Source organism: Opisthorchis viverrini (assembly GCF_000715545.1).
Source record: "Opisthorchis viverrini unplaced genomic scaffold opera_v5_485, whole genome shotgun sequence".
NCBI classification, from domain to species: domain Eukaryota; kingdom Metazoa; phylum Platyhelminthes; class Trematoda; order Opisthorchiida; family Opisthorchiidae; genus Opisthorchis; species Opisthorchis viverrini.
The window spans coordinates 219,425-232,762 of NW_008752135.1; the positions used below are offsets into that span (position 1 = coordinate 219,425).

The 13,338-nt window shown below is 46.4% G+C and overlaps 1 protein-coding gene across 1 annotated transcript; it reads right to left on the reverse strand.

The window, feature by feature from the left end:
• Positions 1-6,227: 6,227 nt before the first annotated feature.
• On the reverse strand, positions 6,228-6,654 carry T265_11298 (hypothetical protein; the record flags this gene model as incomplete). Its single annotated transcript, XM_009177919.1, has 2 exons — positions 6,228-6,398; positions 6,598-6,654. The coding sequence occupies 2 exons, from the start codon at positions 6,652-6,654 to the stop codon at positions 6,228-6,230; spliced, it is 228 nt and encodes a 75-aa protein (XP_009176183.1).
• Positions 6,655-13,338: the final 6,684 nt, after the last annotated feature.

Below are 13,338 nucleotides of genomic sequence, written 5' to 3' on the forward strand. Positions count from 1 at the left end.
ACAATGGGCCTGGGCTGGTAATGGTGTCACGAATTCTGTTCCCTCAAATACTGTTGTAAACAAGAACTGGAAATGATTAGAAACCTTAAGGATGATCCCCAACCTAGTGGGGATGCAGTGACTGCTAGCAACCGAACGTGAACGGCTGTACCGTGTTTGATATCACTTAAAAGTTCCATATCAAACAGTTTTACTATAGTTCATGTTTTGTTATAGGTGATATACTAGGCCCGCATAATTTGGATGCTATTTGCGGTGCCCATTCATGGATTCACGCTCCCGATCAGCAGTAGCGTATTCATTCTGACATTGGGTGAATAAATCGATTATTCATAGAGCTTCCACTCATAAGCAGTGTACTGTGTGTAATCAGAAAATGTGGGGAATTCTCTCCAACTGATCCACTAGGTGGTGAGCATGTGTTTCACGAAACTGCAAAGCAGGTAACAATACCATCTTGAATAGACTGGATCTTGTCGTGGTGTGATCGCTTGTGTACCTAGGCGACCGGTTGAGCTATATTGGAGGTTGTTCGCGCGATACTCGCAGTCTCTCATTCCAGGTTGGTCAATCGTTAGAGGTCTGACCAACACAGTCTCTTGATCTTGTTCCATTAACTTGGTAATGTACTTGCATCCCCCGCCAAACACCGCTACCTTGCGGCCAGGTTTTTGAGCCAGTCTGGTCGGAGACCCTAATCGTCTTCCTCTCTAGGTGTGGGCTCCCTGACAGTATCCCAGCCCACGTACAATCATGATACTTACATAAACGATGATGATGGAGGTAACAATAAATGGCTGTTCCGGTTCAACCGATCTCAGAAACAGACTTCCAAAACTACCCTACAACTGGTTGTTCTACTCAGGTAGATATAGCAACCATAAAATTTCACGATAATCATTCAGTACTAGTGTGATCTCAGTGTTCCTGGGGGCGATCTTTCAGCTGTAGCACCCCTTTGGTGCCTAGCTACCATCCCACACGGAGGCACAACAGCTTGGATACTGCCAGGTTGCCCAAGCCTAGACAATGAAGTCGAGAGGCAGAGGTCGGGCTCGAACCACGGACCTTCCGGTCAGTAAATTCGCGCTCTAACCATTTGGTCCCTCTCGTCCCTCTCAGTGTTCCTAGTGACCTATTATCCATTCTTGGCATGCAGTCATGAAGTATCATCATATGTTCTCTGCACAAATTTTGAGGCTAGTGGACATGCACGGACAAAGTTCAACAAACGGTGTCCAGGGCTATTCTAAGGTACCGCATGAATGTATCCGAAACCAATAACTCAAGTCACTGTACAGACGCACCAGTAAGACGGGTTATGAGTTGACGAAACGGTCTAGCTTCGAGAGCTTCCGTACGGTCGGATGTGAAGTACGACCAGGAGATAATCTAGGATCGGTGTGGAAGACACTTGGTCTCCCCAACATTTCTGGAACCACGACAGGTTAGCAGATCCAACCACTACTCTCTTTCTTTTTTTTTTTATATGTATATGAGACTTGGTATTTTTTATTTCGTCGTGTAAGTGAAGCCAATGCATGCTGAAAAGCCGCTCGTGGTCGAACGGTTGTTTAAAATACCAGGCAGGATGTCGCAAGTTCGACATCCCCTTGAGCTGCACACAGCTGAAAAAGCTGCACAGTGCTTCTCAACCCAGATGGTGTCTCTTCCAAGATGAAATCTCTGTACTGCTCGAGTTAGCCGTATTTGGGGGTTCGTTAGACAGTATTTCGGTCAATACTACGCAGGCCTACTAGCACTCGTGAGAGGCAGTGTCGCGAAAACCAAGCAGGATCCCGCCCGAACCATCGACGCATGGATAACATATTTACCTTGCGGTAAACTTCTCGAACACCAACACACACGGATCAAAGATTGCTGGATTCTTGAACTAAAAACAGCGTTCGACTTGGTCGATAGCGTCGCCTAGTGGCGATGCCCCTCCAACAGAGTTGTACGCAGCACTTTAGTCACACTTCTCCGATCCTTATGCTCTAAAGCTCGTGGGAGGTCATTCTCCTGAGTTCACCACCAAAAGTGGTATTCATCAGGGCTGCCCTTTTTCACCTTTCTCTTCAACTTCGCAATCGATTAAGTGTCAAAGATACCTTCGCGACGTCATCTGCCTCTGGCGTGGAGCTCCTTCCCGCGAAGGCCTTAGACACTTCGTGTATGCGAGCAACCCTGCACTATTTATTTCAGATTCCATCCAAATGCAACGACTAAACAATCTAGAGTTGCACGTTTTTTATATACGCCTGGCACCTTCAGAGTGACAAGTGCTAATATGAGATTGGAGTGCGCCAATTAGGCCAGTCATGGTAGTAAAATAACTAGATAGTGGGCAGATTGACGTATCTGGTTAGCTATATATCACGTCTAACGTCAGGAACGCTGACGAACTGAACATTAAGATGACCAAAGTCCGTTCTGCTTTTGTTCAACTTAGACACACCTAGGGTCGACAGTAGTCTCCCGGTGGAAGGCAGTGTCTACAGCGTGGCAGTGCGCCCAGTTCTGTTTTGCGATTGTGAAGCCAAGTCGCTGTGCTTTGAAGACAGATTGCTTGTGCAGTGCATTACACGTGAATCATGGGAACACCGACCTAGCAGTGCTGGAATGCGACGAAAGGTTTTGGCAACAAATCAGCTAATCGTCCAGTTGATTCGGCTGCGCTATGTTAACTGGGTTAGGTGTGCCGCATGCCAGGTAATCGAATGTCTCGCCGAGACCTGTTTGCTGAGGTAGGTTTCAAAACACTGTGGGGAGCGCATGACCTGGAGATTGGGCATGAGAAACTCGACGGAGTTTCACGACTGCATGCCGTACGCGAGCCTTGATTATCAAAGAACAACTACATCAGTAGTTAGAAGTACTCACGGACACGGCGACTTCATGCAACCAGTGGTGGTGTTGTATCCGCTCCTGTGTTCCTGATCATTGACCCGAAACTACTTTTTCGGGCTCCTAAAAACGTTTCCTGTACCCCTGCCTGTGAATGCAGCGATCCGAACTGTACATGGTTGAGAAACTGAATAGGACTGCTGTCTACGCCAATTACGCTCTGCATCCGACAGGGTTAACTGACTGTCCTGAAATCCAGTGTATGTTATTCAGGGCTTCATCACAGATGCCCCCAGGAGCTATCCCGACATCACTAGTCCTCGTAACCAGTAGACCAAAACGGGAACAATGAGCCAAACATGCCAAGCGATTAAACCTCCCAAACACGACCACCAATCCGGATAAACACAAGTTCGGGCCGACCATTTTCGACACAATCGAGAATCGTGTCCGCATATTTTTAAGGTTCTAGCCAACCTCGATTTCCCTCATCCTGTGGCCTTGATCGCAGTCCGCTATTTGAGTGCTAGATTAACTGGATTGTTATATTCATGGATGTATCATTCATACCTTTACAGACCCACTCAGTGCATAGCAGCAGGTGACGTTAAGCCAGAAGATAGTGCGCCTTTCAACTCGAACGTTCCATAATTCTGATCCCATTACAATCGTCGAATACAAGCACCGGGGAGCCTTCCTACTCTACACGTTTGTTACGACACCTTCGGAAGCGAGCTCGGAAACAGCTATTCCACCGTATGACGGTCGACACTGATATAGACTGACACAAGTCTACGGCCTTTGTGTTATGAAAATGACAACGCGAGTACCCTGTAGCTTCGACACTGAGTTTGCGCTACGGTTACAGGTGTTCTCGAACGTTCCATAATTCTGATCCCATTACAATCGTCGAATACAAGCACCGGGGAGCCTTCCTACTCTACACGTTTGTTACGACACCTTCGGAAGCGAGCTCGGAAACAGCTATTCCACCGTATGACGGTCGACACTGATATAGACTGACACAAGTCTACGGCCTTTGTGTTATGAAAATGACAACGCGAGTACCCTGTAGCTTCGACACTGAGTTTGCGCTACGGTTACCTACAGGTGTTCGACGCATTTTCAGCCACAAGAAAGCCCAGCGTGAGAAACCGGAGTCACTGCCCGTCAGGGCTCCTCGCTTCGCATGAACGATCAATCATCGTCAGACCGAACGGACGTCGTCGCCCGTAACGTCATTGCCGGACACCCAAGTATCTAGCACCTTCATGCAAGTTCTAGACGTCCTCCATGGTATTACTCACTCCGGCATCTGCGTCCAACTGAACCCTAATGTGCTGAATATATATCAGTGGTCCTGGTCTTCTTTGGTTTGCTAACAGGCCAACGCCCAACATCACACTATATCTACTACTAGTTCGCACCCTCAAGCAAGCCCGTTTGGCACACGCACAACCAAAAAACCCAAATTGTTCAGCATGTCTTATGTGCACATGAAGCCACCTAGCAGGTGGGTAGATCAATCGACAGTCATTTCGAGAGATCTACATCTCCAGAAACTCAGTCAAGCAATCTGGACAGAAAATGACAGCTCCTATTCATATTATTTGGTAGTCACATCTTGCAGCGCATCCAACCAGGCACAGTGGGATCATGCGGTCCCTATTCTGGAAGGCGAGTGGCACTGATAGCACCCAAACGTTCCGTACTCTTTCATACCCCTCTGCCAGGTCAAGTGTTGGCCACCTCTCTGTTTCCGTCACTCTTAATAGGTTATGGAAAACAAGGGGGCGAGACGGCTCAGTGGTTAGAGCGCACTTCACTGAAAGTTCGGTGGTTCGAACTCGACCTCTGCCTCTCGACGTCCCTTTTCTAGGCCTGGGCAACCTTGCAGTATCCGAGCCCTCGTGCTTCCTTCTGAGGCAACGAAAGGGTGTCACACCTGAGCAAACGACTGTTCGGCATGCGCAGTACATGGCCTAATCAACGCATTTTCTGATGCTGGGTACCTTCAATGGAGGTCCCCGTTGCACAACCAAAATCTTACTCTCCAATTGGCGCCTTACGGATTCACCGACACCAACCCACACGTGCTCTGGTTTTTAGACAACGGTAGGTAGGTAAAACGCTCCACAAATTCGAGTACCCCCCTGAGCTATAAATGGCGCATTGGGTGACTGCAGGCCAGCGAGCACGACCTTCCACTTTGTGGGTGCAAAGTGCACACAAAGGCACGACGACTTTGGTCAATTCATCCAAGAAGCGCCTGTACCTTCATCTCCTATTTGAAGACGAGAACGATGTCGTCCGCACATTGCAGATTGACAGAGTTTTTGTTAGAGGCTATCCGAACCGCGTGGTTTTGGGGACCTTCCAGCGTTCGTCTCATGGTTTCATCGATCAGGAAGTTAAACAGGAATGGGGAAAGTGGGCATCCCTCACAATGTCTTTCAAATGATTCATGGCTGTAGGGCAGCTTGACACTGATGTCAAGCTGTCGATGATGATGGCGCCACTTGACGATCCCGTGTGGACCGATTTTCCCTAGTTTTAAGTCTCACAGCTGTACATGGGTTGGGATGTTGCCAACGCGCCATCTGGAGAGGACGACTAGGGTGTTGACGATTTTCCCTAGTTTTAAGTCTCACAGCTGCACATGGGTTGGGATGTTGCCAACGCGCCCACATCTGGAGAGGACGACTAGGGTGTTGAACCATAGCCTTTGGTTCAAGCCTGAATACAAGGCAGCCGTGTTTGGCGGGGAATGCAAGTTTATTCCAAAGTTTACAGAACAGGCACCACATGTTCCAATCCCCTAACTGGACCCAAGCTACAATTTGGTTACTTAAACCCTATTCCTCCACGTGAGATGACGCGATAGCCGTGGGAGCACTGGCGCCTCGTAGTTCTTACTCCATCAGCGAAGTTTCACACTTGAAGCCTACCGGAGTTTACAGTGGAGATGAAGTCATGCCACTTACATGCAAGAACCGTTCCGCCGATTGTATCTGCGCTCATTCTACTCCCCCACTTATGTGATGATACCAGTCGCCTTTGGAATTCCAGAAACCCTCTGTACCGACATTTACTACGTTTTGCCCCGTACCAAAAAATGGCGCGCAAATTTGATTGGCACTAGACAGACCTGAGTCCACGCTGTTTCCTTTAGGTGGTTATATTGAAAAGTGACGCGTATAGTCCGAAAGTCTCCGGAGGGAGAGCGCAACCAATCATCCCGTCATGCGGTGAGATGGGCAGAATCCGGCTAGTAGGTGACTGACCTACTCCGATAAATCGATCCGGGTGGAAATGGCTTCAAGGTCCAATGATCAGAATAACAAACCACGATTAAGAACCACCATTTATTAACAAAACGTTCATCTCAATCGTCTGGCTTCACGTTCAGTTTCCAGGAGGGTCAAGATATCCCCCTCTCGAATGGGCCCTTTTACGTTCCGAATAATTGACCGATGACTGTCATCCAGAAACTCGACACGAACCTGGGTACATTGGCCTTGGGAACCAGTTCGACCCACAACTGTCTTCACCTGTAAAGAGGATCAGAAATAATACACATGGCATCCACCCATACCTTCGCAAGCCTCGGTTGAACCGTACCTTTGTCCATGCTGCAGCCGACTCAGATACAGCGCTGAAATGTGTTCACCCCAAACGACTAAAACAACCTTAGTTCAACCAACGACTATACGTCCACTGGTAAAACTTCCGAGATGCCTTTGTTCCTACCATAACGTTTGGCGCAGAATGCCACGGTTCATGGAGACTTAGAAGTTTGTTTTTCATATTTTATCAGTCAATTGTTCAGGAAATCTCGTTACAATGGACCAAATGACCTAAACTATCGGGCAGGCGCTCAGTATTTGTACAATGGAATTGAAGTTTCGAAAGTTATGACGTGTCCCTGATGGAATAAGGCAATCAGGCAATCGAGTATATAGTACCAGTCCAAACTTTCAAGCCCAATTAAGGCATCGGGGTCTCATAGATACTTGGAAACTATCCCACAGGACTTTTCAGGCAGAGGCATGTTTGCTCCAATCAACAATGAAATTTGGTGAGCTACAAAAATTTGAAAGTAGATTACGATGATTTTGGAGTTGAGCACATACGCAATGGAATGCAACGTTTCAGCGTAAAAAGTTTCACCTCGTTTGTAGGTGTTTTCCAACTGAGATCATTGTGCGGATAATGGTCAAGGTCTGCATGGGGCACGAAGTTCACATTTTATTGGCTGCCACGGCTCCGTCAAGACGGTGGGATATTTGGTGGAGGAGTTGGCTTCTTCACGTGTTCCCTCATTAATTGGATTGGAAAACTTTTCGGAAGGTGTAACTGAAAGTAATCGCGTTGTCTTGCCCGCGCAATTTTCAAAGTGAGCGGCCATTAGGAACTCATGCAGAAATTTGTTCCCTATTTCGCAGCAGGCGTTCTGCCACACAAGGTCAAAGAATTCGTCACAGATTGTATGTCTGATGGATTTTTCTGATAGCTAGCACATCTTGTATCGAGTGGAGGGCAAGTTTTTCGCCAGTACAGTGAAAAGTTGTGGCTCCGCGGAAAGCAGGAGCAGACAACACAATAGGCATGACAATACTCCTGGTACAAGTTTGGTGGCTTTAGATGGTGTGTTTGGGTGCATATGCACGCACGCTCGGGTATAAAAGAAACAGGATGGATCATGGTCAAGCTAACAGACTGGGTATGGCGGTTGCAGTACCGTCACGTCGACGTCATACTCGGGTCCGTGGACAGTCCCGTATGCAAAAATCCAGGGTGAGTCGGTTTGGTTGTCAGGATATTTAAGATTTAGATCAGTGTGGACCAATGAACCGTCCAGAGAGGGTGCGGCCTGGTTACTTACTACCATTCAGACGAGGTATTATGCTCCCGTATGTAGATTGGAGACTCGAAATGAAAAAAAGCGTCAAGAGGTCCTGCTAGAGGGTAATGTGGCATAAGCTAGACTGCGGCGCGAAATAGAAGGCAGCTATGGTTGGTTGCAATTTTTTACTACTGTGGTGAGGCGACACCGCTAGAATTAAAAGACGATAATCGATATTCAGGTGGATGTATTAGGGGATCGTGGTATGCGGTCGATCCGAAGGGGTGTGGGCGTGCCTGATGGTACACCAATAAAAACAGTTAGTTTTGCAGTTCTCCATGGAGCTGGACAGGGGTGTGAGTAGATAACTCTCGAAGCCATGGATGAAGCGTGTCTTCCAAGCAAGCAATTAGTTCCGTAGCATTATTATGCATTGGAAATTTCTGAGGCTGCAAACGGACACAATTTGCCAGCCGGATGTTACAGTGAACAGTAGATTGTTTGCTAATGATACGAATGGTTTTCTGACATCACGCCGCTGGGATGGGTGTGCTAGCCAACGATTTTTGGGCAGCGGGACTTGAGCATACCTTCCGCTGACGGATGATGTGGGGCGTCTTCAGTTTTTTCAACACGTATGCCTCAGAAGCGTTGCTGGCTTCTGCAAATTAGTGATGTGTTGACCGGAAAATGGGTAATTGGTTTTGCAGCACGTAGTTCAATCGCGGAACACATCCGGAATCGCCGATTACCAAAAACAGTCCGTGTTCTAACGATGCCGAACTACGGCTACTGAAAAGAGTTGTCCTCCGTGCCTCCTTCACAATCGCGCAAACCGTGGGGTAAAAAACGTATCACTTGGTAGAAGGCTGTGAGAGAAACTTCGAAGAGTTTGGGTGTTGTTGGATTTGTACACCCTTCAGGGTGGAATGCGAAGAGTTTGGGTGTTGTTGGAGTTGTACACCCTTCAGGGTGGAATTCCCTGAAACCCCGCCTGCGCTTTACTGGAAACGTTGCAGGTGGCTGGTCGACGTCAATGGAGTGCATAGCATTAGTTTATTTCGAAAATTCAGTTCAATTTATCATTTGTTAATTGTGTGTCATAAGCGCATTGATCTCAGCTACTACATTTTTGGACTTCGGAAAGCTGGGAAGTGTTTTTTATACTGCCAACCAATTCAGGCATGAGAACGTTCAGTTAGTTTCGGGGCTAGGTAGTTACGCAATAAAGGCTATTGCTGGATGCTTGTTAAAGGCTATTGCTTAGATGCTTGTGTGCCACTGTTTTTGCGATTAGACCATTTTTCCAATGTCAGTGACCGATTTTGAGGGGAAGACAGCGTCTCTGCTTTCATAAATATGAACATGCTTTTCACATTCCTGCCTTCGCACTCTTATCGCAGATAACAGTACTTCTTTGTAGAATGTCTCGCTTGGAGGACAAAGGCGGGACTGGCAAAATTGTTGAAATATATGTTACTTAAATGTGGGTTGAAATGCATTTGTTCCCGGGAAAACGAGACGGAGTAACCTTCGCGGTCCCCAACCAGATCATCATCATCGGAGACATTGTATGTGAAGTGGCTGGCTTAGCCTCTATCGTATTCAGATAGTTTGGGCAATATCATGGACGTGGAAACGAGTGGCAACACTTTGGCTTGAACAATGAGTTAGATAACGCCCAAAAACATATGACTGACTGAGGGATTTCTCATGGCGAAAAGAGGGGGCGGCTTTGAACTCCTTATGCGTGCCTGGGATGTGGATGCTTTTTTAGCTATGACCGGATGCTGGTGAGCGCATTAGTTTTTTAAACACAGAAGCACCAGGGCTGCTAAGCAGTTTTCCATAACGGATGTCCTAGTCGATGACAGTGCCACTGCAAATGACTATGGGCCGTTATAAATTATGGTGTGGAAGATGGAGCTGCTGATTCTGTCGTGCTTTAGGGAAGCAGAAGTGGGATAAAATCAGGTTTAGTGACAGTCAATAGCCGTCCAGTCACCAGATATTCGCTACGGCTTCGTCCATGGGTAAACGTTCAATGAATTATGAGGTCATTCAACTCTAGGAATCAAGTGTATGCAACTTGGGCTCACGACAACCTTGTATACACACCCTCTTTAGTTTCAACTCGCTGGGTCCAAATGTGGTGTACGCATGGATGCTTCATTCGCGTCAGCGGTGCCAGATGGCCAAGAATTTTGTTCTTATGACAGCGGGATGTCCACATAATCTTATCGAAAGTTTAAACGAGATTAAATTTAATATACATATTTCATTTCAGATGCTTCGTCGATTGAAGGTGTTTTGCTAGAAGACAAACAGAGCGACTATCCATTATTGTTGTACTATTCAACGTATAAAAACGTTTCTGAATTGACTTTTTCATAATTTTCAAGCGCAAGCATGGCTAAGCGACAGTGCACACGATAATGAAAATGAAAAGCCATCGTCTAAGGGGTTACGTCTGAGGAGCGTAAAGCCTTCAAACATTACACTCAGATTCACCCAGGTAAGATTCGCATTCGATATCCCGTAGGTTTTGTCTCACGATAGAGGAACACCGGGGTATGCTAAACTATGCTAAAGTGTGATTTAGCGCCTACTTACGTAAAGTGGTAACAAAATGCAAATCGTTGGTGGTAGGTGACCTGGTGATTTTGCTCAATTACAAAATGTCATGAAAGAAATAACCGAAATGCACAAACGGGTGAGACTAACTCCTCGAAAAATTCACAACTTCAAAATCCTCATAGTTTCGACGAAATTATTTTCGGCTTACTTCAAGAGAGTGGGGCTTCTGCCGATTATTGCCAGGCCTGCAATTTTTCCCAAAACCGTTTTTTGTCGGGTACAAATTTTTGCTTGATGATGTATTTGTCTGCATGTGTGCACACACCGGGGAATCCGTAATCTGCCTTCTTTTTGTTGAGAGTTGTGTTGTTTATTCTCTCTTCAAAATTTTTGGCGCGCTTTCGATTGTAGTTTTGCAGTCTTGACTCATTCGGCCGCGTCTTAGACGCTCACCCAAAATTTCCCTGAAACCGCGGCTCGAAAGGGAAAAACTTTAACATAATGCCTTAGCATTTAATGGTAATTATTCGGGTCCTTCAGATCTCCCCACCCGGCCGCAGTTTTATTAGAAGTTGTTTAAATGTACTCCGGGTCCACCGTGGGCATGGAATTTGTATTTTAATGGCTACCGATCGCTTGGAGCATTGTCCCTGTAAAAACGGTGGGAAATATTAGATATAGTTAATTACGGGCAAGCCATCAGACTGGGTATTTTAGTCACCGTACCGTCGTCGCGACCCCGTACTTCGGTTTGTGGGAAAAACGGTGGGAAATATTAGATATAGTTAATTACGGGCAAGCCATCAGACTGGGTATTTTAATCACCGTACCGTCTTCGCGACCCCCTACTTCGGTTCGTGGACAGCCCCGTACACGTACGTCTTGGATGAACCGTTTGTGGTTGTCATTGTAGTTAGGATAGTCTTGGGTCTATCGAGGGTTTGTGGTGGTTCACTGCTGCCTTTCAAGCAAGGGACTCAAAATGGGACAAATGTCCGAAAGTTTTGCTAGAAAGCACTCTGGTGTGAGTTAGAATGCCTGCCGAAATGATAGACAGTCAAAAGTTACCACAATTCCGAACTGATTCAATGGTACGGTACTGCCCGATTTGAAAGCAATAATCGATGCGAACTGGAGTTGGCATATGTGATTATGAGGGACTTGCATTGACTAGATTGTGCGCAACTAAGGTAGCCCGGGGCTTACAAAGACATGAGACCAGAGATATCTGGTGTTGCTGCGCGTTTGTACGATTAGTTGCATTCAGCATGGAGCTCTTACAGCCTTAAGAAAAGCGCAGAGCCTTGCAAAACCAGTTGCGTCTGAAGCGTCATATCATGTGTATTTGGTGAGTATCTGCCAGCGTCTCTTGCTCTTCTACCAGTGATGATAATTATGTTGTCCTTTGGCGGGCACTTCGTACCCACAGTGTCACGTTATCATAATGATATTTATTTCAACAGGTGGGTGGCGTACCGTCAGGCATGATCAGAAGATTACAGTCAGAATAATACATGAGTTTGCTCGTAGTTGCATGTAATGGAACAAGTGGGCGATAGGGTAAAATGAAGAGAGGAAGTGCGCAGTTGCGATGGTGCTATCAAACTGGGTATAGCAGTGCCATACATTCATGCACTGAAATACTTCGGTTCCCATACAGCCCCATAATGGACGTCATTTTGAGATGACTTGGCTTGGATGTGCGATTCTGTGAGAGGGGGATATTTTTGGTTGGCCGAGGAAATCCTCAGAGATAGAACAAAGCTTTGTAAGATCGAAGGTATTTTTCTGATCTAGTTGTAGAGGTGGTATGGTGCAGTGTTTTACAGCTATTCGAAGTTGTATTAGTTTTGCTTGTAGTGTGACAGATGAGACCAATGCATGAACGTGTAATACTCGGGTCGCGTTTGATTATTTGAAGCACCTATGACAACAAGGCGGATTATCTGTAAATATAAAGTAACGTGTGAATCAGGCTGCAGTACGGGCTGTTCTGTTGTATGGCTGAGACCCGGCCTGGTTGAGAGGTGAAACAAAGGCGTTTTCAGGCGTATGACAACAGTTTCTTCAGGGCCATAGATCGTGTGGGTCAGTGCCGGAAATCCTTAAGGCGATTTTTCAGTTATGCACCGGGGATTTCCATTTCCGGGGATTTTCCTTGCGTTCTCTGGCTAGCTCATCGCCTGGGATAGTTGGAGAGCATCAGTATTGGCTATCTCACTTACTCATTCGTTCGTATATGGTCGACATGCCTTTGGAAGTGAAGATGGGTAGCGATACTTCGACATGAACGATGATTTGGATGAAGCCCAGAAGGGTGCTGTTGTTGGCTAGAATGCCAATGTAGTTGAATATGTGATAATTACGAGTTTCGATGACGAAGACCGAGCTGTTGATTTAATAAGCTTCACTGTATCGGTATATGGCGAGCAGAAATTGAGTAAATTTGGGAGTTTGCGCTCTAAACGTGCGGATTAGCTATCAAGCGCCCGCCCATTCACTAGACCCTCGCTACGGCTGTATCCTTGGATGCACGTTTGAGGACGCGTGTGGCTTTTGGTCCTAAGGGCTCAAGTTTGCAACACTTAGTCTTACGACTGACAAGTAAACACCCCTCTTTAGCTTTAACTTCACCGCCCCCCATAATACACACTGTTACCGAGTCCCGCTATCGAATCATCTATGTACACGAGGCTCTCTCGTTATCACTTATTGGACTGACTGGGAAATTAGTGAGTTTACCTTTATAACAGTGAGCCTCCAGATTCAGCGCGAACATCGATTGTTAATTTTGGACAAAGTGGTTTATTAAGCACTTGGCGATGTAGACGCTATAACTTTGTTTAATTGTGTTTTAAATGGTACCGCGGAAGATGTGTACGGGTTGTAATTGATTATATATTTTTCAGAAACCCTGTCGAATAAAAAACCGAAAGTGGATTGACCACATATTATGTTTGTACCGATGCAACCAATAAACAGACACATGATTTATTAAAAGTGGTTGTGTATTTTCCAGGCATGGGGTGTTGAGAGTCGGACAACGTAAGGATATGAAGGGATTCCGT